General features: G+C 57.5%; 1 protein-coding gene across 1 annotated transcript; it reads right to left on the bottom strand.

Moving 5' to 3' along the window:
* Positions 1-1,429: 1,429 nt before the first annotated feature.
* Positions 1,430-22,234, bottom strand: TET3 (tet methylcytosine dioxygenase 3). Its single transcript, XM_034070375.1, has 10 exons — positions 22,120-22,234; positions 12,800-14,966; positions 10,738-10,828; positions 10,387-10,480; positions 9,701-9,909; positions 9,411-9,561; positions 8,737-8,826; positions 8,517-8,654; positions 7,420-7,756; positions 1,430-7,054 (listed from the first exon to the last, which is right to left on the bottom strand). The coding sequence occupies exons 2-10, from the start codon at positions 14,919-14,921 to the stop codon at positions 5,316-5,318; spliced, it is 4,971 nt and encodes a 1,656-aa protein (XP_033926266.1). The 5' UTR covers positions 14,922-14,966; positions 22,120-22,234; the 3' UTR covers positions 1,430-5,315.
* Between the last annotated feature and the right edge of the window lie 527 nt (positions 22,235-22,761).

The raw sequence follows: 22,761 nt of genomic DNA, 5'->3' as shown, positions 1-22,761 counted from the left end.
CGCTCCCCTATTCCATGATCCCAAACCCACCCCCCCCAAATCCCTCCCTGCCTCCGATGGAATTCCCGACTCTGAAGGAGAAATGGCGCTTGATGGGTGGGTTGTGGTGGAATTCTTACCTCTTTATGGGGTTTTTTATGGGGGGGGGAGTTGTGATGGGAAAACCAAGTGGTTCCCAAAAAACACAAGATTCAACCCAAAAACAAGCTGCTCCTGGGGTTCAAAATGAGGCTGGAATTGCGGCGGTTTGAAATCCCTGAAGGATGCGGAAAGATGAGGAACAAACCCGGGCGGAAAGGGAAAAGTTGGGGGGGGGGGAACAAACCCATAATAGTTAAGGAAGAAACCGCTGCGGAAGGATCCCTGATTTCGGACAGATTCGCCCCGGATTCGCTCGGGGAATTGGGGGGGTTGAGGTATTTGCCTTGGTTGGGGGGCGTGGGGGGAGCTGCAGCCCCAGCGCTGACAGGAAGCCATAGGGGAAGGGAGTAGCACCAATAAACCCCAAAACATGGACAAAAAGGGGGGAAAAGGGGGAAAAGAAAGAGCCGGGCGGTTGCGGGATGCGCCGTGGGGCGTGCTGTGGGGTGTGGGATGGGGAGGAGCTATGGGGTGAGGGCAGCGCCAAGCGCGGTGCTGAGCGGTGCCCGCGTGCGGTGGCACCATGCGGTGAGCAGGGGCTGGGCATGAGCACCATGGAGGGGCATGGTGCTCAACCACAGCGGTGTCAAGGTGCCCATGGCACAGTGCTGTGTCTGTGCATGGTGGGTGAGCATCGTGGCCAAGCACCATGGCCAAGCACTGTGTCCATACATGGTGCCAAGCACCATGGTCAAGCACCATGGTCAACCATTGTGTCCATAACATGGTGCCAACCACCACAGTCAAGCACCATGGTCAACCACTATGTCCACGCATGGTGCCAAGCACCATGGCCAAGCACCATGGTTAAGCACTGCGTCCATTCATGTTGCCAAGCACCGTGGCCAAGCACCATGGTCAACCATTGTGTCTGTGCATGGTGCCAACCACCATAGTCAAGCACCATGGTCAACCACTATGTCCATGCATGGTGCCAAGCACCGTGCCCAAGCACCATGCCCAAGCACTATACCCATGCACGGTGCCAACCACCCTGCCCAAGCACCATGGTCAAGCACTGTGTCTGTGCACAGTGGCTGAGCACCGTGCTCAAGCACCATGTCCAAGCACCACATCCATGCACCATGCCTCTGTGGAAGCACCACGGCCATGTGCCACGAGTGTGCACCGTGCCCCGAGCACCACATCTAAGCACCATGTCTGAGCACCATGGTCATGCACGGTGCTGAGCACCGCATCCACATGCCATGTCCTTGAGCCGTGGCTGTGCACCGTGCACGGTCCATGCACAGCATCCCCATGCACCAGGCTGAGCACCCTGCCCGAGCACCACGTTCCCATCCCTTGCCTGAGCACCATGTTCTCACACTGTGTCCAAGCACTGCGGCTGAGCACCATGACCGAGCACCATGTTCAAAACCCTGGTGAGCACCATGTCCATACACCATATTCATGGCGTGCAGACCAGCACCATGCCCGAGCACCGTGTCCACGCACCACAGACATGGACAAGCACCGTGCCCAAGCACCATTTCCACACACCAAGTTGGAGCACCGTGGTCAAGCACCATGTCCATGCACTGTGGTCACACATCACGTCCAAGCACCGTGGTCAAGCACCGTGTCCACGCACCACGTTGACACACCACGTCCAAGCACCGTGTCCATGACGCATGGCTGAGCACCGTGCCCCAGCACCATGTCCACGCATCATGTCCAAGCACCGTGGTCGAGCACCATGTCCACGCACCACATTGACACACCACAACCAAGCACCATGTCCAGGGTGCATGGCTGAGCACCATGACCAAGCACCATGTCCATATACCCTGACCAAGCACCGTGCCCATGCACCACATCCAAGCACCACATCCACGATGCTTGGCTGAGCACCATGTCCACACACCCTGGCTGAGCCCAGGCACCGCATCCAACCACCACCTCCATGACCTGTGGTCGAGCACCTCAACTGAGCACCTCATCCAAGCACCACATCAGCACCCGCTCCGGATGGGAACGGCTCCGATCTCGGTTTGCATAAACCCAAGTGGCTCCCGGCACGCTTCGAGCTGTCGCTCCGGTAAAGTTAAGACCTCCTCCTCCAGGACATTGCTTTTTGCTTTGTTTCCTTGGTTCCCGAGTTCTATGTACATTTAGTAGCACCTCAGCGAGATGGAATCAGGCAGAAGCGTGAGAGAGTTTGTTAAAACACCATTAGCACCGTTTGGATTACAAGATTTCACTGAATAAAAATACGCCTTATAGAGCCCACAAAGCATACTCCAGTATTAAAAGGAAAAAATCAGCTATTGAGGCACCTCAGGGATTCTGCTTTCCTTCTCCTTCCCCTTATCCCGAGAGTTGGGGGGGGGGAACCCCCAAAACACTTCCCGTTTCCTGCCCAAAGTGAAGCACCGTGGCTGGAAGAGCCAAAGTAGGATGGAAGGAGCCCATTGGGGCTCCCCAAGCCCACCTCTCCCTAGGTTTCTACCACGGTTGTTGTTCTAGCACCATTGCGGCCACGACCTGCTGCAAAATGAGGTCCCCATCGCACCCCGAAGCGGTTAAAAACATCCCCCCCTCCCACCCCATCAGAAGTGATGCCCCTGAACCGTGGCTTCGGCACGGGAGGGACGAGCGCGGCCGCTGGGATGGGGCAAGGGAAAGCTTTAGCTTGCAGAAAGAGCCTCTCAGCAGCAAGGGGTAAAGAGCTGTGCATAGATTTTGAGTTTTCGTACAAGTCTGAAGCGTGCTCCTTTATAATGACTGAGATTTGAGGTAGGTTTAGACGTTATGTAGTGTAAAAACGTGAGACTGCAGCAGTTCTCGCTCCCCGACCCGCGGCGCCGGCATCCCCCCGCTTAACGCCAGGGTTGATCCCACTGACTGACCCCATCACCATCCCTGCACCAAAACCAACCCCTTCCGAGGAAGCAGGACTCAGACAGGTTACATGGACCCCCTTCTCCTCCCGATTCCAAACGCATCCAGGCGAAGCTCACAAGGCACCCGCGCCACGACGGCCAAGGCGATGCCGAGCGGGGCCGGCACCCGAATCCGGCCCCGTCCAATGGGATCAGCCTGGTTTCACCATATCCACATCGGAACCGGCATCACCTGCGGGTTATCCCTACAGTCTGACTCGCCCTCGACTCCTCCAATCCTGATATGCTATTGGGGATGTCTAAGAAAAGCGGTAATAGCTCATTGAGTTTCCTTGTCAAATATACGCGACTTTACAGGTTAAAAGGTAAGAACAAAAAGGGTTAATTCTGAAGGACGGACGAAGCATGTTAAATATTCTGCCAGTATTTACAGTTCTCCCACAAGAATCTGGTTTCAAACGTAAATGTTTCAAGTTTGGGGGGGGGGGGAAGGAATTTGGGGCTTTTTTCTCTTTTTCAGTTTCGTTTTCGGTTTGAAATCTGGGTGAAAGTGCTTTTAAAAGAATTCTTTCCCTATTTACAGGTTTAAAATCAAGAGCACGGAAATGACCCGGCTGCTTTCGACCGAGATCCTGCTGATCTGTGCCAGTGCGCGAGGAAGGAAGGGGGGGGGACAGTAAACACAAGGGGGTTTCTGCACGGTGACGGCGTCGGCTCTGGCTCGCTGGCTCTCCTAAAGGCACCTCAAAGTGCAAAAGCAACGACCTACCCGGGGACGCCGGCACCCAGATTCGGCCACGCCGCCCTCCCGGTGAGCCACAGGGCAGCTCCTCACCTGCCCACCCATCCATCCATCCATCCATCCATAGAAGCACAGAACGGTTTGGGTTGGAAAGGACCTTAAGCTCATCCAGTTCCAACCCCCTGCTATGGGCAGGGTCACTTCCACTACAGCATCCATCCATCCATCCATGCATCCATCCATGCATCCCGGCGCGGCTTCGGCATCGGTGACGGGCCGGAAGATTCGACTGAGATTGTTCGAAAAGCACCACGCGGTTGTTGTCGGCGTTGGTTGGGTTGTTCCTTGGGGAAAGGGGGTTTTGAGGGAAGAACGGTGATCTGTAGGAAGAAGGGATGGCACCCGGGGGGAAGAGATAAAGCACCGAGCCCCGGCGGTGCTCACCGGCACCGGCAGGGAAGAGGGACCAGCGGGGTTTTGGCCAGCCAAGTCTTGGGATTCGCTCTTCCCAGAGCCGATTGCACGGAGAAAGTCCCCCGGAGACGGAAAGCACCAGACTTTAGCAACAGTGATGTACAAGAGCAACACCAGCTATTCACAGTTTGGGCTTGGGGTGGGTTTGTTTCCTGGTTTTGGATCTTTTTGTGTCCTGTCGGCTCCTTCTCGAGCTGCCGCCGCCGTTCCTGGGACCATCAGCAAAGGATCCCCCCCAAGTCCAAGCCCATGGCAGCGGCAGCCCCAGCCCGGACGTGTCCTGAGGTCTCTGGCGTTGGGAAAGACGCCGGCTCGATCCATCCCGGCGGAGCCGATCCCGCCGGCAGCGAGGAGCATGCACCATGCAGGGATGTTCCTCACTGTAAGAAAGGACTCCTCGAGCTGAAAAACAGGTAATTTGAGGTCCTTGGGCAAAAACATGGTTGGATTTTCAGCGTGTCTGGCTGATGGTGAAGCACCAGCCCCCGCCAGCCCCCGTGTGATGGAACTGGAGGGGGTAACCTCTTGCCTTGAAGCTGGTTTGGTGATCGGGTTGGATTTGAACTGTGTTCAAGGTTGGGTTGAGTTTTCCACGTTGGCTTCTCTCTCGAAGATCGGCTTCGTCGTTGTGGTCGGAGTAACAAATAAAATAAAATAAAATCCAATAAATAGGCATTATTTTTAAGTGGAATTAAAAACCTCTCCTTTGCCAAAGGGACTCCGCGGACTCCTCCGGCCCTTTGCACGAGGCTGCATTAAAAAACCCATGGAGATATAAATAGGAGATTCCCAAAAAGCCTCAAACAGCACCGTCCTCTTTTGGTTTTACCACGGTTTGCCCTGTTGGCCACCTCCTCGCCAAGCGCAGCCCTCCGACGGCGTGCGCCCGCGCCGGCTCCGCTGTTTGGACCTTGGGTTTGCTTTCTGTGGGTTGGGTGGGTTTTTCTTTTTTACCTCTGTTCTTCTTGTGTTTTGCTTCTCTTTTTGTGTCTATTTTATTCCTAATCCTTTTCTTCTCCCCCACGCCCGAGGAGAAAGCACCACGAGGCAACGCCGGGCGCCGGCGCTGCCGAGGGTTGAGGTAAGATGGGGCCGTGGCGGTTGCCTCCGTCTCAGATCCAGCGGCTGTAGGGGCCCGTCACCTTGGTGTAAGCATAGGAGGACACAGTGATGGCAGAGTTGGTGGGGATGGCCACCGCCTGCCGCGTGGGGACCGAGTCCCTCCTCTCCTTGCTGGGCGCCTCGGTGGCCAACGCGCCGCCCCACTTGCGTTTCTTGGCGAAGGCTTTGGCGTCCGGTGGGAGACCCAAGCGCGCCGCCTCCTCTTGCCGGGCACGAGCCCGCTCTGCCAACTGCTTCATCTTGGCCTCCCACAGCGCCAGGCCGTGGTTGGGCTGGTTCAAGTTCTTGTGTTGGTAGAAGACCAGGGAGATGCGTGTGGGGTGGCACCGGTTGGGTTTCTTCAGCGGGGTGGTGGCGTGGAGCTCACGGCGGGCGCATTCGATGAGGATGGAGCCGTGCGCCGGCGCCACGGCCACGCCGCCGATGTTCTCATCCAGGAAGTTGTGCTCGCTGTCCGACCACTCCTCCTCTTCTTCCTCCTCCTCCTCTTCCTCCTCCTCTTCCTCCTCTTTCACCGTCTTCTCCGGCAGATCCTCCTCCAGGCCAAATGGATCCCACGGCTTCTCCCTGCGGGTCCCCACAGCCCCTTTCTCACCCACTGCTGCTTCCCATGGCTTCTCCTGCAGCCCGGGGCTGGGCGCCGGCGTCCTGCGCTCCTCCGCCTTCACCGAGCCCCACGGCTCCTCGGGGAAACTCGGAAGCCCCGATAGGGATGAGCCAAAACCCAATGGCCCCAACAGGCTCGGGGTGCCCGTGCCAGACAGCGTCGCGTCCCCCAGCTTGCAGGGGCTCCATGGTTTCGGCAGCAAGCCCGAGCTCCGCGCCGCTGCCGCCGCCTCTCCCACCACAACATTGGGCCACTGCTTCCCTGGTGGTGGTGGCAACCGCGCGGCAGCATCGAAGGCGCTGGGCTTCTCCCTCCCACCAGAACCCGGTGCCAGGGAGCTCCAGGAGCCCTCCGCCGTGTTAGTCCTCTCTGGGGAAGAAGACGAGCCCCGGGATGCTTTGAAGGGGCTCCACCGCTGCTCCGGCCCCGCGGTGCGCGCCGGGATGGTTGGCAGGGTTAAACCAGTGCCAGGCATGGCAGCTGCAGTGGGAAGGGGCTCGATGGCTGCTGGAGGATCGGGAGGCTCCTGCTTGATGGGCCGGCTGCTGAAACAGTTCTGTGCAAACGGCTGGGCTTCCTCAGAGCCTGAGCTAGTCCTGTGTGCCCCAGCTGCCGCTGCCTTCTGCTGGCTGGCATAGCGGTTAGCCCGCTCGTACGTGCGCTGGTGATGGTTTTTGCTCCGGACACTGTTTGGGATGGGCTCAGGGAAACTGGTGTTCCCATAGGAGTGGTTGAGGCTCTCCTGCAGGGCCGGGACATCAGGCTTCTTCTCATAGCCGTTGCTCACCCAGTTGCTCCCCGAGGCATTACGGGGTGCCCCGTAATTGAGAAACTGTGAGGGGAAGACGTGGTTGCTGGAAAAGCCGTAATACCCAAAGGAGGGAAGCGCGAACTTGGAGTGAAACCCGTTCACGGAAGGCAGATTGGGCTGTGCATAGTAGGAATGGTAAGAGTAAACACTGTTCATGCTGTACGGGTCAGAGGGCCGGCAGCTCCCCAGCACCGAGTAGCTCTCCACCACCGCGTTGCCGTTGTACTTGAAGGCGTTGTAGTGGGTCGGTGGCTCCACTTTGATGGAAGGTTTCAGTGGCTGGGGGGGCAGCCCGTTTTTCAAGGCCATACCTGCAGGCACAGCACACACACAGCCTCTTGTGAACTGCCAGCCCAGGAAGCCACTGGTGGGGAACAAGGACCCCAGCAACGCATCTGGACTCAAAAATCCCCATGATGATGGTGCTGCCAACCAAGCGTGGAGGTCAGCATCACCCAGTGCACTGGCACTGATTCACACCTGCACCATCAGAGCTTCCCAGTACCCAGCAGCACGGGGAAAACCCAGGCAGGCACAACAGAAACATCACCCTGCACCCCAACATGCCGCAAGCTCAACAACCACCACCTCATGGCAGCACCCAACCACATCCCCATCCCCTCACGTGTGGTCCGGACAGCTCGCGGTGATGGACCTTCTCCTCTGCCCCCATTACCTGCGTTCTGCTGGAGCGTGGGCAGCTCGAGTGCCTCTTGCTTGATCTTCTCCGGTGTCATCAGCTTCTCCTTCTGCAGCTTCTTCTTCTCTGCAGCAGCTTTCCTGGCCTCCAGCTGCCTCTGCCGGCAGGACTTGGCAGGCTCGGGCAGCTTGCGGACCTCACGGGGGAAGGATGTGAGCACCTGGATGGCCCCGCTGCCCACCTTAGCGTTTTGGTTCTCCTCGCTGCCAAACTCATCCGTGCTGGACATCTTGTAGAGGGGGAGGACGTGCAGCTGCTCATCTTCAGGGATCTTCCCCACCACGCGATTGTCTTCCTTTGTCAGCGTGCAGACCTGTGGGACACCATCAGTGTGAAGCCATCCAACCTTGCATCCTCCCACCCAAACCTACACTGGTCCCCAGTGGGCACTTGGGAACCTCCTGCAGGGTGGGTGAGACAAAACCAAACACATGGTCCTTGCTAGCACCATAATTCAGTCCAGCTGGGGTGGCTTCAGCACCCCACAGACCTGAATGGTTTCATCTGAGGTGTGCAACCACTGAGGAGCAGCCACTGGAGTCATGCAGGGATGACAACTGGGGACAGCCGAGTGGCTCAAAAAGGAGCATAGAATCATAGAATGAATCATAGAATGAATCACAGATTGAATCATAGAATGAATCATGGAATGGTTTGGGTTGGAAAGGAGCATAAGATCATCCAGCTCCAAGCCCCCACCACAGGCAGGGACCCCTTCAACTGGAGCAGGGTGCTCCAAGCCCCTGTGTCCAACCTGGCCTTGAGCACTGCCAGGGATGGGGCAGCCACAGCTTCTCTGGGCACCCTGTGCCAGCGCCTCAGCACCCTCATAGTAAAGAACTTCCTTATCTCCAACCTGAACTCCCCATTTCAGTCTGAACCCATCACCCCTTGTCCCATCCCTACAGTCCCTGATGAAGAGCCCCTCTCCAGCATCCTTGTAGCCCTCTTCAGACACTGGAAGCTGCTCTGAGATCTCCATGCAGCTTCTCTTCTCCAGGCTGAACAGCTCCCAACAGCATCTCAAACACAACAGGAAACATCCCCAAAAGCCACACCAGCCCCTTGCTTACCACTGTGCAGCCATTGTAGAGGTTATGCTGATCTTTGTGAGCATGAGCACAGAAGTCCATGCAGGCTGTCACCCCCGAGAACGGCCTCCCCTCCTTCAAGCCCAGCCGGCAGTCAATCGCTACATCCTCGTTGGTAACCTGGCAGAAGGAGGAGAGGGATTTGGTTATCCAAGATCTCCTACATGCCTGCTGATGTGTTCCAAAGGGGATGTGCCAGTACCTGGTTTTGGTAGGCTTGTGGTGCCAGCCTCTTGTAAAGTGGAGCAACCTCGGTGGCCAAGTCCTGAAAGCTTTTCCGGAGCAACTCTTCCTGCAGTATGGAAAAGAGGAGAATGTCACCCAGGGGTTTCAGTAGCAGGGATGGAATTGGGGACACAGCCCCTGCACTCTACATGGCACCCAACCCTTCCCATGATGTCCTCCAGTGCACAAACTACATTGCTTCAATACCTGGTGCTATTTTGGCCATTCAGCCTCCACCCTCAGCATCTGTTGTGCTTCAGTTTGCTTGACCTATGAGCCCTCTGGCATCTCCCCTGGGGTTTCTAGAGAGGAACTGTTTGTGCCACCCCATACCAGCACTGGTTGTCACTCCAAAAGTCTGGTTCTAGGACATGAATCTAAACCTGCTCTCTGGTTTCATCAGGCTGGCTTCCATTTCCCCATCTGGAGAAGCTGCATGGATAACTCAGAACCTGGAGCAACCTGCTCTAGTGGAAGGTGTCCCTGCCTGTGGCAGAGGGTTGGAACTGGATGAGCTTAAGATCCTTTCCAACCCAAACCATTCCACGATTCATCACAAATCCCACAAGGAATCTCATTTTCTGGCCTCTCCCCTGCAAAACTTGAGGGTAAACGGAGGTCCAAACCCACAACTCCCCCCGTGTCACCCACCTCTTTGGGATTATCTCCCACCAGCCTGAACTTGCGAGGAGTTTTGCTCCGGGCATATTTGCATCCATTGAAATACATGCTCCACGAGCAGCCAAAGGAGAAGGAAGCACCACAGGTGTTGGGGTCTTTGCCTTGGCATGCACAGGTCCGGCTGCAAGAGGGACACCACAGAGGACCATCAGCCACCAGCGTGGTGATGGCAGCTCCGAAAACAGGAAGGGAACCCCCAAACCTCCCACATCCTCTTCCCATCCCATTCCCAACAGGACTAACAGTGTGCTGGGACTTACTCGTCGTTCAAGCCGCAGCGGCGGCTGGTGGGGTTCCCATACTTGGTGAGGGTGTCGGTGAGCTCCTGGTATAGGGTGTCCCCCAGTGTGCGGGGAATGCCCTCCCAGGCCAGGATCAGGATGATGATGACGGCGTTCTGGCAGTGGTGGCCGGCCCGGTGCCGCACCAGGCACAGCAGCTTCTCCTCTTGGTTGTGTCTTCGGATCACCTGGAAAACAGAGGGGTCAGAGCACTCCAACAGCAAACACTTCCTGGCCTCAAGCTGCACCAGGGCAGGTTTAGATGGAGCTGAGGAACAATTCCTGCCCCAGATGGTGCTCAGGCATTGGAACAGGCTGCCCAGGGCAGGGCTGGAGTACGTCACTGACCATGTAGCCTAAGGCCCTCAGAGCCACAGGTCAGTGGTAGCCTTGGTAGTGCTGGGGAATAGTTGGACTTGATGATCTTAAAGCTCTTTTCTGACCTGGTTGATTCTATGGGGAGGACCCCATAAATGGGTCCTGGCTGCCTTCCACAGTGGGAATTTGGGTGGGCAGAGTTGTTAGAGCTCCCATAGGTCCATTCACCCCAATGGACTTTGGGCTGCCAGGCTGGGGGTCATGCCCAGCCCAGGGGCTGCAGGCATGGACATGTCATCCAGTGGGCACTGCCAAGGGAGCACAAGATCCAAGGCGCAGGTACTCACCCACTTGGCGATGGGGCAGCCCCGGGAGCTCTTCCCCTCCTTCCCCGTGTAGATGACCTTCTCGATGCGGATGGCCTTGCCCTTCTCTCCATACCTGCCAGAGAATGGGCATCAGCCTTGCTCACCCATCCCCATGCTCAAGAGCTCCCCACTCACCTCATGGGATCCCACTTACCCTCAATGGACCCCTCCACTCACCATCACAGGATGCCACTTGCCTTTACAAGACCCCCCCCCAGGACCCCACACACCTTCATCCACACAGACACCATTCACCTTCACAGACCCCCCAAATCCCCTCATAGGACCCATCAGTCCCCCCCTTTACTTTCAGGCCCCCTGGATCCTTACCGTTCCTCCATGAGCTCCCTGATGGATGCCACAGTGGGCCCTGAGCCCAGGTGGGTGTAATAGGGCCCCTCGTCCTTCTCCACAATTTGCTCTGCACAGACACGAAGGGGAACAGGGATTTTGGGATTTGCACCTCTGCGATCTGCCCCAAGAGATGCCAAACCTCAAATTCCCTCAAACCAAGCACTTCTGCACCAAAAATCAAGGGTTCTTCAATGGCATCTCCTCCTGAGAGCATCAGGGAAGGGAAGACACATATGGGGCTCATTAAGCAGCCTGGTGGACCCTCTTTGTTTCCTGCTCTGGAAGACACTAAAATGCTGCTGAGGAACAAGGAGATGGGTGCTCAGACCTGCACCCATCAGCACACATCCCCTCTGCAGACATGGAAACCTCCCTGAGCAGCCACAGCCCCTCCAAGCTTCCTGGTAGCAACCATGGCTCCATCCCCACACAGAGGATTTGTACCAGGAAGGATGCTAGAGCTACAGGAGAAGAATGTTGGCTATAGAAAGATGCTGGGCTATAGAAGGATGTTGGAGCTACATGAGAAGGGCGCTGGGGCAACAGGAGAAGGATATTGAGCTACAGGAGGAGGATGTTGGGCTACAATAGAAGGATGCTAAGATACAGGAGGAGGATGCTAAGATACAGGAGAAGGATGCTGGGGCTACAGTCCTGCAATCAACAACCCTCATCCTCTACAATAGCAAACACCTTGGAGTTTTTAGGGAGTGAAGGTGCTGACATAGGAAGCAAAGGATGCTCCCAGCATCCACGGAAGCCCAGGGATCAATCCCAAGTGCACAGGGATGCTCCAACACCTCTGGATGGGATGCACCCAGTGCGGATCTGTCTGATGTGTCCTTCCACCCTTCTGCTCTCACTGCCCTGATTTCCATTCCCATCATGTCTCACTGGCTGAGATCCAGGGTGAGGAGAAACCTGGGCTCAGCTGGGCTGCAGCTGCCCAGACAGGGATCAATACAGCCTGTAGCCAAGGCTGGGTTAGCACAGCCTCTAACAGCACAGCCACCTCATAAAGCACCAAACCTTGGCTCCCACTTCACTGCTTCCTCCCACAGCTTTTCCTTAGGAAAACAGAGAGAATCCCCCTGTTCCAGTCCCTAAACCATGCTGCAAAAGGCAAAGCAACCCAAATCCTGCACTGCAGGGAGAAACTCCAAAGTCTGAGCAGCTCCAGAAAAGCCTTTTCATTCACTTGGTGCCATTCAGGATAATTCCTGCTGCCCTATCTAAGCAAATAACCATCAGCCCCACAACTAAAGGGCAGTCTGTGGTTAGTTGTGGATGCTCCAGATCCTCACCCTGCTCCTCCCAGGGGAAAGTGGCTGTATTTTGGGAAGGAAAGATCCAACTGCCAGTGCTTGGATGGAGGTGAACTGCAAGGACCGGGTGGGAATTCTCCAGCACTTGCTGCAAAGTGCAAGAGATGCCAACACACACCAAAAACACCCAGGGCTTTGGTGCTTCCTCATAGAATCCCTCAATCCTAGAATGGTTTGGGTTGGAAGGGAGCTTAAAGCTTATCCAGCTCCAATCCCAACACCTTCCACTGGAGCAGATGCTCCAAGCCCCCGTGTCCAACCTGGCCTTGAGCACTGCCAGGGATGGGGCAGCCACAGCTTCTCTGGGCACCCTGTGCCAGCGCCTCAGCACCCTCACAGGGAAGAGCTTGTGCCTAAGAGCTCAGCTCAGTCTCCCCTCGGGCAGGTTCAAGCCATTCCCCTTGGTCTGTCCCTACATCCCTTGTCCCAAATCCCTCTCCAGCTTTCCTGCAGCCCCTTTAGGCACTGGAGCTGCTCTCAGGTCTCCCCTTCAGGAGCCTTCTCCTGTCCAGGCTGCCCCAGCCCAGCTCTCTCAGCCTGGCCCCAGAGCAGAGCTGCTCCAGCCCTCGCAGCACCTCCATGCCCTCCTCTGGTCATTTCTAACCCAACTGCTCTACAGTTCTAAGCCAAAGTGCAAGCACAGCATCCCCCCAAAATGCCCCCCCCAGTGCTCACCACCACCCTGGCACCCCCCAGCACAACCGGTCACTCACCAACACAGTCACAGGTTGGGAATTCCGCTTGTGCCCTCTTGGCTGGCGTGTCCAGGAGGCTTTTGGTCGGCGTGTCCAGGTACTTGAGCGGCGACTCCAAAAAGCCACTTAGGGTCGGTGTCAGCGGCACCTCGTCCTTGGTGGGGGTCCCGTCGGTGTCATCCACGTCCGGGTTTTGGCTTTCCTCGGAGTAAAAGCACGTGGTGGACACCACGGTGATAGCACCAGAAGATTCGATTTTGATCTGTTTGGGGGACCGGGCGGTGAAAGGGGGCTCCGAAAGGGGACCCTTCCCCGGTGACAACGAAAAGCTTTTGGGTCCGGCTTGGGGAGTGCTGCTTGAAACGGCGGTGGTGGCGTTGGGGGGCACTTGTAGGGCTGGCACTGACCCCCCCGGCACCTCTGCAGCCGCGGTGGTGAGCGTGGCGGGCGTTTCGGGGGGCGGCAGGTTGAAGTTCTCCCCAAATTCAGCTTCAAATTGCCGGATGAGCTCTTCCAGCTTGTCATCCACCAGGATGGGGGCCGGGGCCGGGGCCTCCTCAGAGCCGGTTGAACCATTAGGGTGAATTTGGGGGCCCCCCCCGGGGGCACCCCTTTCCTGAGAGTCGGGAGCCGGGGGGCAGCCATCCAGGGGGGCTGGTGGTGGGGGGCAAGCGGCGGGCAGGGGTAGTGCAAGAGGCTGCGGTTCAGTTTGCATCTCTTCGGCAGGGGGTTCGGCGGGCGCCCGGAACCCCTCCAGGCTGATCTGCCAGAGGGGCAGGAAGAGCGGCTGTGAGTCCTTCTGCTTTGCCTTCTTGATCTGCACTTGCTTACGGAGCGGTTTGGCCGGGGGGGGCTTCTCGGGTGGTGTTTTCTTCTTCTTCTCTTTGGGCTGCTTCTCGAAGGGCTTGGGGGGCACGGATGGGGCGCCGGGAGCCCACCAGCCGCTCGGCCGATCCGGCGCTGCCGCCGTGGCCGCTGCCAGGCTTTGCTCAAGGAAGAGGCTGCGCTTGTGATGGAGATGTTGCTGCAGGACCAGCTGCGTCTTCTTGTGCAGGTCGGGCTCTGGGGGTGCCGGTGGCAAACGGGGGCCACTCGGTGGCACTTCTTTAGCGGGTGCTCGTTCGGGGGGCTCAGGTTTAGGTGCCGTCGCTTTGCTGGCTATTGCTTCAGGTCTCTTGAAAGCTGCCTTGATGTAGTCATCAGCGTTCCCCAGTAGCTGCTCCAGCTCTGCCATGGGGTCTCCAGCCCCGGCTGCCCCCTCGGCTTCCAGCCCCCACGTTGCTGCAAAGCCCCCCCGGGGCGGTGCTGCACCAAAGAACGGCTCCGGCGCCGCTTCGGGCTCCGGTGGATAACGGGGCTCATCCCCTCGCTGCCACACGGCCCCCGATGGGGCAATGGGGCCGAAGGGGGCAGCGGGGGGTGGTGGTGGTGGCGGCGGGGGGGGCTGGCCATCACCGGCGGGCTGGGGGAGAGCGGCCGAGAGCTGCGTGAGGGCTTCGATGGCTATGGCTGTCTGCAGGCTGATGTTCTTCTCCTTGGCGATGGTCAAAGCGCTCTGAGAGAAGGGGAGGCCGTCGGGCGGGCACGGCTCGGCGGGCTCAGGCACCGGCTGGGGGTCAATAGCACCTTCCTGGGGGGGTGGCAGGGGGTTGGCGGTGAGGCGAGGCCGCGGCGAGGCCGGCTCTTCGCCGAGGGCCATCTTGATCTTCTGCTCCAGCCATTCCAGGTAGTCGGGGCACTCGGGGCCGTCGCAGTTGCAGTTGGGGGGCTTCACACCGTGTTTAGCCAAAGCCAAGGCAGCCTTCAGGGCGTGCAGGTCCTCCCCTCGTGGGAGCCCATCCGCGGTGCTCAGCCCACCCCGGCTCATCTCCGAGTCAAACTTCTCATAGAGCAGCGATGGTGACGCCGGGGCCGGCAGGCGGTAGGAGGAAACGGCTTCAGCCACAGCCGAAAAGGCCACCAGGTTCCTGACGTCTTCCAAGTGGGCTTTCCCCGTGGCAGGCAGCTGGCCCGGGGACCAGGCGCTCGGCTCCATCAGCGCCGGGGCCCCCGGCTCCGGCCGGGCCCCATTGGCCAGGCTGAGCCCGCTGCCCTCCTTCAGCCGCCTTTCTTCCACATAATTAATTGGCCCTTCTTCCATTTGGCTTCTGCTGGGTCCATCAACCGGGTCGCCCGCCGAACCTGTCTGTGAGGAGGGAGAGAGGAGAGAGGTGAGCAGCCCCTGCCATGACCTGTGTGCCAGCAGCCCTATGGAATCAACCAGGTCAGAAAAGAGCTTTAAGCTCATCCAGTCCAACCATTCCCAGCACTGCCAAGGCCACCACCAACCCATGGCACTGAGGGGGTGTGAACACTGCAGCCCTACCCTGGGCAGCCTGTTCCAATGCCTGAGCACCCTCTGGGGCAGGAATTGTTCCTCAGCTCCATCTAAACCTGCCCTGGTGCAGCTTGAGGCCGGTTCCTCTTGTCCCATCCCTTGTTCCTTGGGAGCAGAGCCCAGCCCCTCCTGGCTCCATCCTCCTGTCAGGCACTTGGAGGGAGCCATCAGGTCCCCCCTGAGCCTCCTCCAGACTGAACCCCCCAGGTCCCCCTCAGCCCTCACCCTATTTCTCTCTCTTGGTTTATTGGGGGCTACAAGGATGCTGGAGAGGGGCTCTGCATCAGGGACTGTAGGGATAGGACAAGGGGTGATGGGTTCAGACTGAAACAGGGGAAGTTCAGGTTGGAGATAAGGCAGAAGCTGTTCCCTGTGAGGGTGCTGAGGCGCTGGCACAGGGTGCCCAGAGAAGCTGTGGCTGCCCCATCCCTGGCAGTGCTCAAGGCCAGGCTGGACACAGGGGCTTGGAGCAGCTGCTCCAGTGGAAGGGTTCCCTGCCCATAGCAAGGGGCTGGAGCTGGAGGAGCTTTAAGGTCCCTTCCAACCCAAACCAGTTTGGGATTCCAGGATTTCATTTTTCATTCCCCCATCCAGGTGATGCTGACACAGATGAGCCACATGAGCCACATCCATGTGGGCTCTGCTGGGCTGTGTAAGGAGCAGTGTGGCTCAGGGGGTGGACAGGCAGTTTCCACCCCATCACCCACATCCCACCCCACCTCCCACTCCAATTGCTCACGGGGCAGTATGGGGTTTCCATGCGCACCGAGGGCAGGATGTGGGACAGGGAGGGCATCCCCAGCCCTGCTGCCACAGCCTGCACCAGCGAAGGAAGCGGTGTGGGGAGGAAAGGGGGTTTTTGCTTGGACTCAAGCCTGAAGCAAACATCCTGGCTGGGAGCAGCAGCCCCACCAGGGCAGTGGCACGGCAGGAAGCTGCTGAGCTGGCTGTGCCGGTGCCAGGGGACGTTTCACCTCGGATAACCCGGTGTCTGTATCAACACAGGGCCCCGGGCAACGCCGAGCTGCAGCCCTGGCGTCCACACCACCGGCTGCATGCCAAGAGGAGGCCAGAATCGATGGAGACATCCGAGGTGGTGGCACCCAGACCTGTGTCTGGTCTTGTTTTGCCATGGATGGGAGGGTCTCTCTGTGCTCCGTGGCTCAGCAGCAGGGATCTCGGTGCTGCGGCAGCCACGGGTGCTGGTTGTGTGTTTAGCAGCTTGCTGATAACCAAGGGGGAGCTTCCTGAGAGCTAAAAATACAGCAGAGTTCACTGGGAAAAGCACAACAAAGCTGCGGGCAGAGCTTCCTGCCTCTGGCCAGTGCCAGCAGCCTCGTGGGAAGGAGCTGCAGCCTGGAGCCCAAGTCACTGCTCCGTGTTCAGGGGACAGGGGTGAAGGTTTAACCCTTCAGCCACCAGCCCCATGGCTTTGGCACAAGCATCCTTCAAGGGGAGGATTCTCCAGCACCAGCACGGTGCTGCCTGCGGTGAAACCAGCGCAGAACCACTCCCAGCACGATTCTATCCCCAAAATCCCCCTTCCCAAGGGGTGAAAGCTCCAAGGGGAGCACAGCACCAACACAGCACAACCCTGCTCCGGCACAGGGCTCGCCCTGATCCTGCTGAGCCTTTAGAGGGGCTCCAGTCCCTCTGCAGTATCCCAGAGCCAAGCAGCAGAGCCGGGAGCAATGGGACCGGTCCATCAGGTCTGGGGAGCAGTGTGCTGGTGAAACAGCAGCTCGGGCAGGGTGGGGACAACCTGCCGCCTCCACGCTCCTTGAGAAGCAAGGAAGAAACGGCCTCACCTCCTTCCTACGCTGTCCTCTTCCTCCTCCTCACCAGCCAGAAGGGTTTTTCCCCAGCAGAGCATGGTGGCAGGGAGATAAAAGCCCTGAGCCCCCTCCAAGGCCTTGCAGATGTGCCCTGAAGCATCCCCAGCATCGCAATGGTGATGCCAGCCCAAGGAAACGATGACAAACCTGTTCTGCTCTGGGTGGGGAGTGGGCCCAGCCTCAAGGTTCTAGCCAAGGAGGGGGAACCTGCTGGGTAAGGGCAGGGGAAACCCCAAAAACCAGCTTGCTGGGCCAGGGTGGCACTTTGGGCTGCTCTATCCTATAAACCAGGGTATCAGCCCAGCAGGAAGATGAGGCAGGAGCAAGCATCCTGTGATGCTCTTAAAGGGTTAATCCGAAAGCTGCAACCTCCTCAAATCAGTGGGGAAATTATATATATATATATATATATATGTATAAAATTCCTTTTTTCCTGGCTCTCTCATCCAGCTCCTCTTGTTCCCAGCCCCACAGGCTGGAAGATGGAAAGACCTCAGGGCTTCTCCCCAAAAATCCATCCCCTTCCCTATCCCGACTCACTCCAGCATCACCCACAGCAATCCCCACATCACTGCTATGGGCACCTATCCTTTCTTTCCCTGGAAAAAGGGCTCCCTGCCTAAACCTCCTTCTATTCATCCCAGGGAAGAATGAAAGCTGGGGAGGGGGAAGGGATAGAAACTCAAGAGAAAGGAAGGTTTGGGTTAGCTCAGCTGCTCAGCTCCTGCACGGTCCCTTCTGCACGCTATAAATGGGGATAAATCCCCCTGAGGATGAAAACATTTGGGTTTTAAATCTCTTTTTTCCCTTCTTTATTTATTTCCCTTCCCCTCCCCCCCAGCTTTAAATGCCTTAAACAGAAGGAAGGAAGGCAAAAAACACAACCACACACGCAGAGCACGGCTTGGACGGGCTCCAGCCTGGGCTGTGCTCCCTGGGAGTGATCCGGAGCCGTTTATAACCCGGTGAGTGCCGGAGCAAAGGGAGGGGAAACGGTGCCAGATCCGGGCATGGCTCTTACGTGTGTGGGGTGGGAGGCGAGGATGGAGCAGGACCATGCATGGAGGGAAGGAGAACGGAGTTGTTGGAGCTTCGGCCCTCCCCGCCCCCTGCAAAACCAGCTGGAGAAGCCATTAGCCCCGGCGCTGCACGCACGTAGGGACGGATGGACCCACGGACAGGGGCCCCACGGCGCTGCATGGGGCCCACACAGACACCTCAACACCCCATGGGGGGTTATAGGGGGGGCCCTGAGTTGGCGGGGAGGGGGGGATGTAGTGCCAGAAGGGAATGGCTGCTGATGGTGACCCTATAGATCCCTCTGCCCTATAGGTGCTGGTGGCCTAGGGGTACGGTGACACGTGTATCCAGCTGCCTGCATGTTCAGCAAGCTTGTATCTAACAGTCCTGGACAGGCAGCAATCCTGTATATACATCCATATATATATGTATGTATATATATACCCAGCAACCTATATATATATAACCAGGAATCTTATATAGTCAACAGCCCTATATACCCAGCAACCTATATATCCACCAATCTTATATATCTAGCAATCCTATATACCCAGCAACCTATATATATATCCATGCATCTTAACTGGTCAACAGGCCTATATACCCAGCAACCTATGTATCCACCAATCTTATATATTCAATAGGTCTATATATTCAACAACCCTACAGAACCAGCAATCTTATACACCAACAGCTTTCGTATCCCCATGTGCATAACCCTATATACCCAACAACTTGTTATATCTACAGCAACATACATATTCTGCAATCCCATATATCCAGCAGACCAATATATCCAGCAACCCTAAACAATCCACAAGCCTAAATCCCAAATCTTGCCTGTTCAGCAGTGATATATATATATACATACACACCCAGTGACCTAAGCATTCAATAACCCTAATTCCCAAATCCTATCTACCCAGCAACCCTATATATATATGTATATATGTATATATATATGTATACACACACCCAGTGACCTATACATCCAACAACCCTATATACAGCAACCCAACAGTGCTATAAACATCCAGATACACATTGAACAGGGGATGAGAGGATGGCCATACATCCATCCATCCATCCATCCATCCTGCCTCCCCCAGACCCCAAAGCCAACAGGGGAACAGGTTTTAAATCCCTCATCCTCCAAAACCAGCCGCTGACCCTGCCAGGATCCCAAAAATTCCCTTGTACAAGCATTTCCAGGGTTTCCTAAACCCTTTGGCAGGAGCCAAATGGTTCAGCTACAGAGCACAGAACAACTCAGTGCATGCCAAGCGGTTTGGGCCACACCGCACGGTGTCCCCCCGCTGCTAAAAACACTCCCTTCCATTAAAAGCACTGAATTTGGGAGGAGCATTTCATCGGGAACACACATTGGGAATGCCGAGCCCATCCCAATGGCATCTGGGCAGCGGCAGGGGGGTAACACCCGCCCCACGGCGTGTCGGGGCTGCGGTGAGGGCACGGCAGGGTGCTGGGGAGGTCAGTGGTGCCGCTGCCAGCCGGCGGCACGGGCCGGCCAAGAGGCAAGAGGCAGTTTGGCTGCCGGCCCCGCGCCGCGCCGGTGGAGCCCGGCCAGCCCCGGCACTCGCCTTGTGGTTTTCCTCCTCTGGAAAGAACCCCGGGGATCCTCCGTTGGGATCGTGGGTTGGGGGGAAGGACAGAGCATCCCTGAGAGCAGGAGAGCCTACAATAACAAACCAAAGGGCTTTGCTGGGGAAGGGAATGCTGCTGGAATCACACACACAGCCCCGATGGTGAGGGGCACCGCATCACACCCAAAGAGGTGGGAAACACCCATCCCAGTTCCAACCCACAGCCACGGTCACCAGGTACTGGTAAGGGGGATGCCGCAGCGGAGCCAAAAGGTGCGAGAACCTAAATCCATGCTCAACACCCCCAAAAATGGGAACTAAAGGAAGTCTGGGAAGCCCAAGTGCTGACCCCAACAATAGCCCCCAGCTCCCCCCTGGTTGGGGTACCCACCGCGCCGGCTCATGGTCCTGCTGCTTCCCGGCGCCGCGGGCAGCCGCGGCTGCTTCTGCCGCCTTGTTTTCCAAGCTGTTTCCATGGCCCCAGCTGACCCCGGTGCTGGGTCTGAGCTGCTCACTCCTGTCCTCATTTAGCCCGGAGAAAAGCCGGAATAGCGCCGATGCCGACGGAGCTGAGCTGATCCGCGCAGCGGGAAGCCCGGATTTGCTTCACACAAGCTCTGGGAGCGCTTTCAGGGACCCTCTGTATCCATAACCCCTCTCCAAGGCCGCTATTTCACCCCCTTTTCCTTCCCATCGGGATACAATGAACCAGTTGAACATGATTCTAGTCCCATTCCCAGCTCCGGCCAATGCTGGGAGCTTCTGAGTGAGAGGTGGGATCTTTTTCCAGGTGGAAAATTGGTTCCCATCTCCATCCTCTTCATTTCCAGTAGGGAAACCGTCTTCCCTTTTGAAGGGGCCATAGATGGGATGCTTGAGGTGGGAATATTTGGGGAGGGAATGCTCAGGGTTGGGATGCTCAGATGGGAGCAGGGATGTTCAGGTGATCTCCAGGGAAGCGTTTTCCCTTTTGGAGGAGCTGCAGCTGGAATGCTTGAGGAGGGAATTCTTGGGGAGGGGATGCTCAAGGTTGGGATACCAGCATAGGGATGTTTACAATTGGGATGCTCAGAGCAGGGATGCTCAGTTGAAGACCTCCAGGGTTGGGATGCTCAGGGAAGGAACGCTTGGAGCAGGGATGCTCAGCACTGGGGCCACACGAGCGATGGATGCCCCAGCGGATGCTCCCACTGGAGCAGCTTTGGGAAGCACGGTACCGCAGCCAAGCCACGGCGTGTGTTCCCACTACAGCACTCCTTCCCAGCGCGGCACAGAGCCGAGCCGGAGCCGCCAGTTGGCACAGGGCAAGGGGAAAGGCTTGGCACGGCACAGAGCCGCGTCAGGCTGCCGGCTCCGGCCGGACAGGGAGGGAGCCGGGCTCTGGAAAGGGAAAAGAAGGAGGAAAGGCAAAAACCACGGTGCTATTTTAGTTTCTTGGAGCGTTTTTGTCCTCAAACACAGCTGGAGCCTCTCGTGCCGCCGCTCCGCTACCAGATTGGCGCCGGGGCCTGCTGGCAAAGCCAAATCACCCGCTGGTGGGGAGCGGTGGCTCTGTCCATAGGGAAAGGGAAGGAAGGAGGGGATGGGAGGAAGGGGAAAGGGAAAAGGAAGGAAGGGAAGAGGAAGAAGGGGATAGTGAGGAACAGGAAGGGAAGAATGGGAAAGGGAAGGTGAATAAGGGAAGGGGAATAAGGGGAAGAATGGGAGGAGGAAGGAGAATGGGAAAGTGAAGGGAAAAAGGAAGAGTCTGAGGAAGAGGAAGAAAGGGAAGGGGAAAAAGGGGATAGGGAGGAATAGGAGGGTGCAGGGGTAGAATGGGAAGAGTAAGGAGAATAGTGGGAAGGGGAAGAAAGGGAAGAGTAAGGTGGAGGACAAGGAGAAGGATACAGGGAATGAGAAAGAGGAAGAAGGGGATGGGAAAAATGGAAATGGGGAAGAAGAGGATGGAGAGAAATGGAAGAAAGTAAAAATGGGAGAAAGGGAGAAAGAGAATGGGGAAGGAGAGGAAGAAGAAAATGGAGAGGAAGGGAAACAGAAGAAGGGAAAGGGGACATGGAGGAAGGGAACATGAAGGGAAGGAGAAAGGATCCACCTGGGTTGGAAGAAGGAAGGAGAAGCACATGGGCTGTAGGAGGAAGGCCTGGGGCCTCGCCTCTCGCCCAGCAGCATTCACTGTCCTACCACAGCCACCCCCATGGGGCTGGGCTGGAATTCCAGCCAGCATCTCCCACAGGATCAGGTTTGGGCCCTTCCCAGCCCCTCTTGAGCCATTTCCACCCCACCGATCGCTCTGCACTGCAAATCAGGCAGGGGAAATGCCAGGATTTGGGAACAAGAAGAAAAGCCGCCCTACACACATGCACTAACCACACTGGACCCCAATTCCCAAGGCTCTTCCCCCCACTGGGCACCCTGATGGCACCCTGGGTGCCAGTGGGCGATATGCCACCCAGCACCCATGGGTGCTCAGCTTCCCTCCAGCCCATCCCTGTCCCGTCATACCTGGGGGATGCTGTGGTGTCCCCCCCTTTCCCGGGATCTGGGGGCTCCTCACACCGCTCCGTGCCGCACAGCCCGGCCTTCCAGCACAGGAGGAGGAGGAGGATGAAGAGGAGGAGGAGGAGAACTGTACACGCTGCCACCCTCCCATCCAACAAGCACGGGCAAGTTGGCGGCGCGATGCCCGTGGGGCAGGAGCCAGGAGATGAGTGGGAGCCCAGCCCTGCCCCGTCTGGGAGCAGGGAAAACGCCGGCTCTGCCAAACCCGGATCTGGTTTCACCACCGCGACCTGTCCCCCGTGGGGAAAAGCATCTCACAGCAGGTGGGAGACACAACAACGCTGGATGAAATCCCTTCTCCATGGACAAAACGTGTGCCAGCAGCACGGACACGGGCTCGGCAACAGGAAAACCATATTAGCAGCACGTCGGACAACGAAAACCACCCTTTTCTCACCCGAAATTTAAAGCTCCCCCTTATTCCCAGCTGCCTCCCCTGCTGCTGAGTCAGCACCGGCACTGCTGAGTCACCACAGCCCCGACGCCAACCGGCTCCGTGGTGAGCTCAGCCGCGGGGGCTTCGGCACCTCCACGCTCACCGGAGCTGCACGTTGAGGCTTTAACTGGCTCCTCTGACCACATTTT

The sequence above is a fragment of the Melopsittacus undulatus genome, chromosome 18 (genome assembly GCF_012275295.1).
Source record: "Melopsittacus undulatus isolate bMelUnd1 chromosome 18, bMelUnd1.mat.Z, whole genome shotgun sequence".
Classification (NCBI taxonomy): Eukaryota; Metazoa; Chordata; class Aves; order Psittaciformes; family Psittaculidae; genus Melopsittacus; species Melopsittacus undulatus.
This window is presented reverse-complemented; position numbering and strand designations above follow the sequence as displayed.

Coding starts and splice junctions, on each gene's coding strand:
- TET3 (XM_034070375.1), bottom strand. CDS start 14,921: ATGGAAGAAGGGCCAATTAATTATGTGGAAGAAAGGCGGCTGAAGGAG. Junction 8,655..8,736: donor CACAAGCCTACCAAAACCAG/GTACTGGCACAT, acceptor TCCTTCTGCCAG/GTTACCAACGAGGATGTAGC. Junction 7,055..7,419: donor CACGCTCCAGCAGAACGCAG/GTAATGGGGGCA, acceptor CTGTGCCTGCAG/GTATGGCCTTGAAAAACGGG.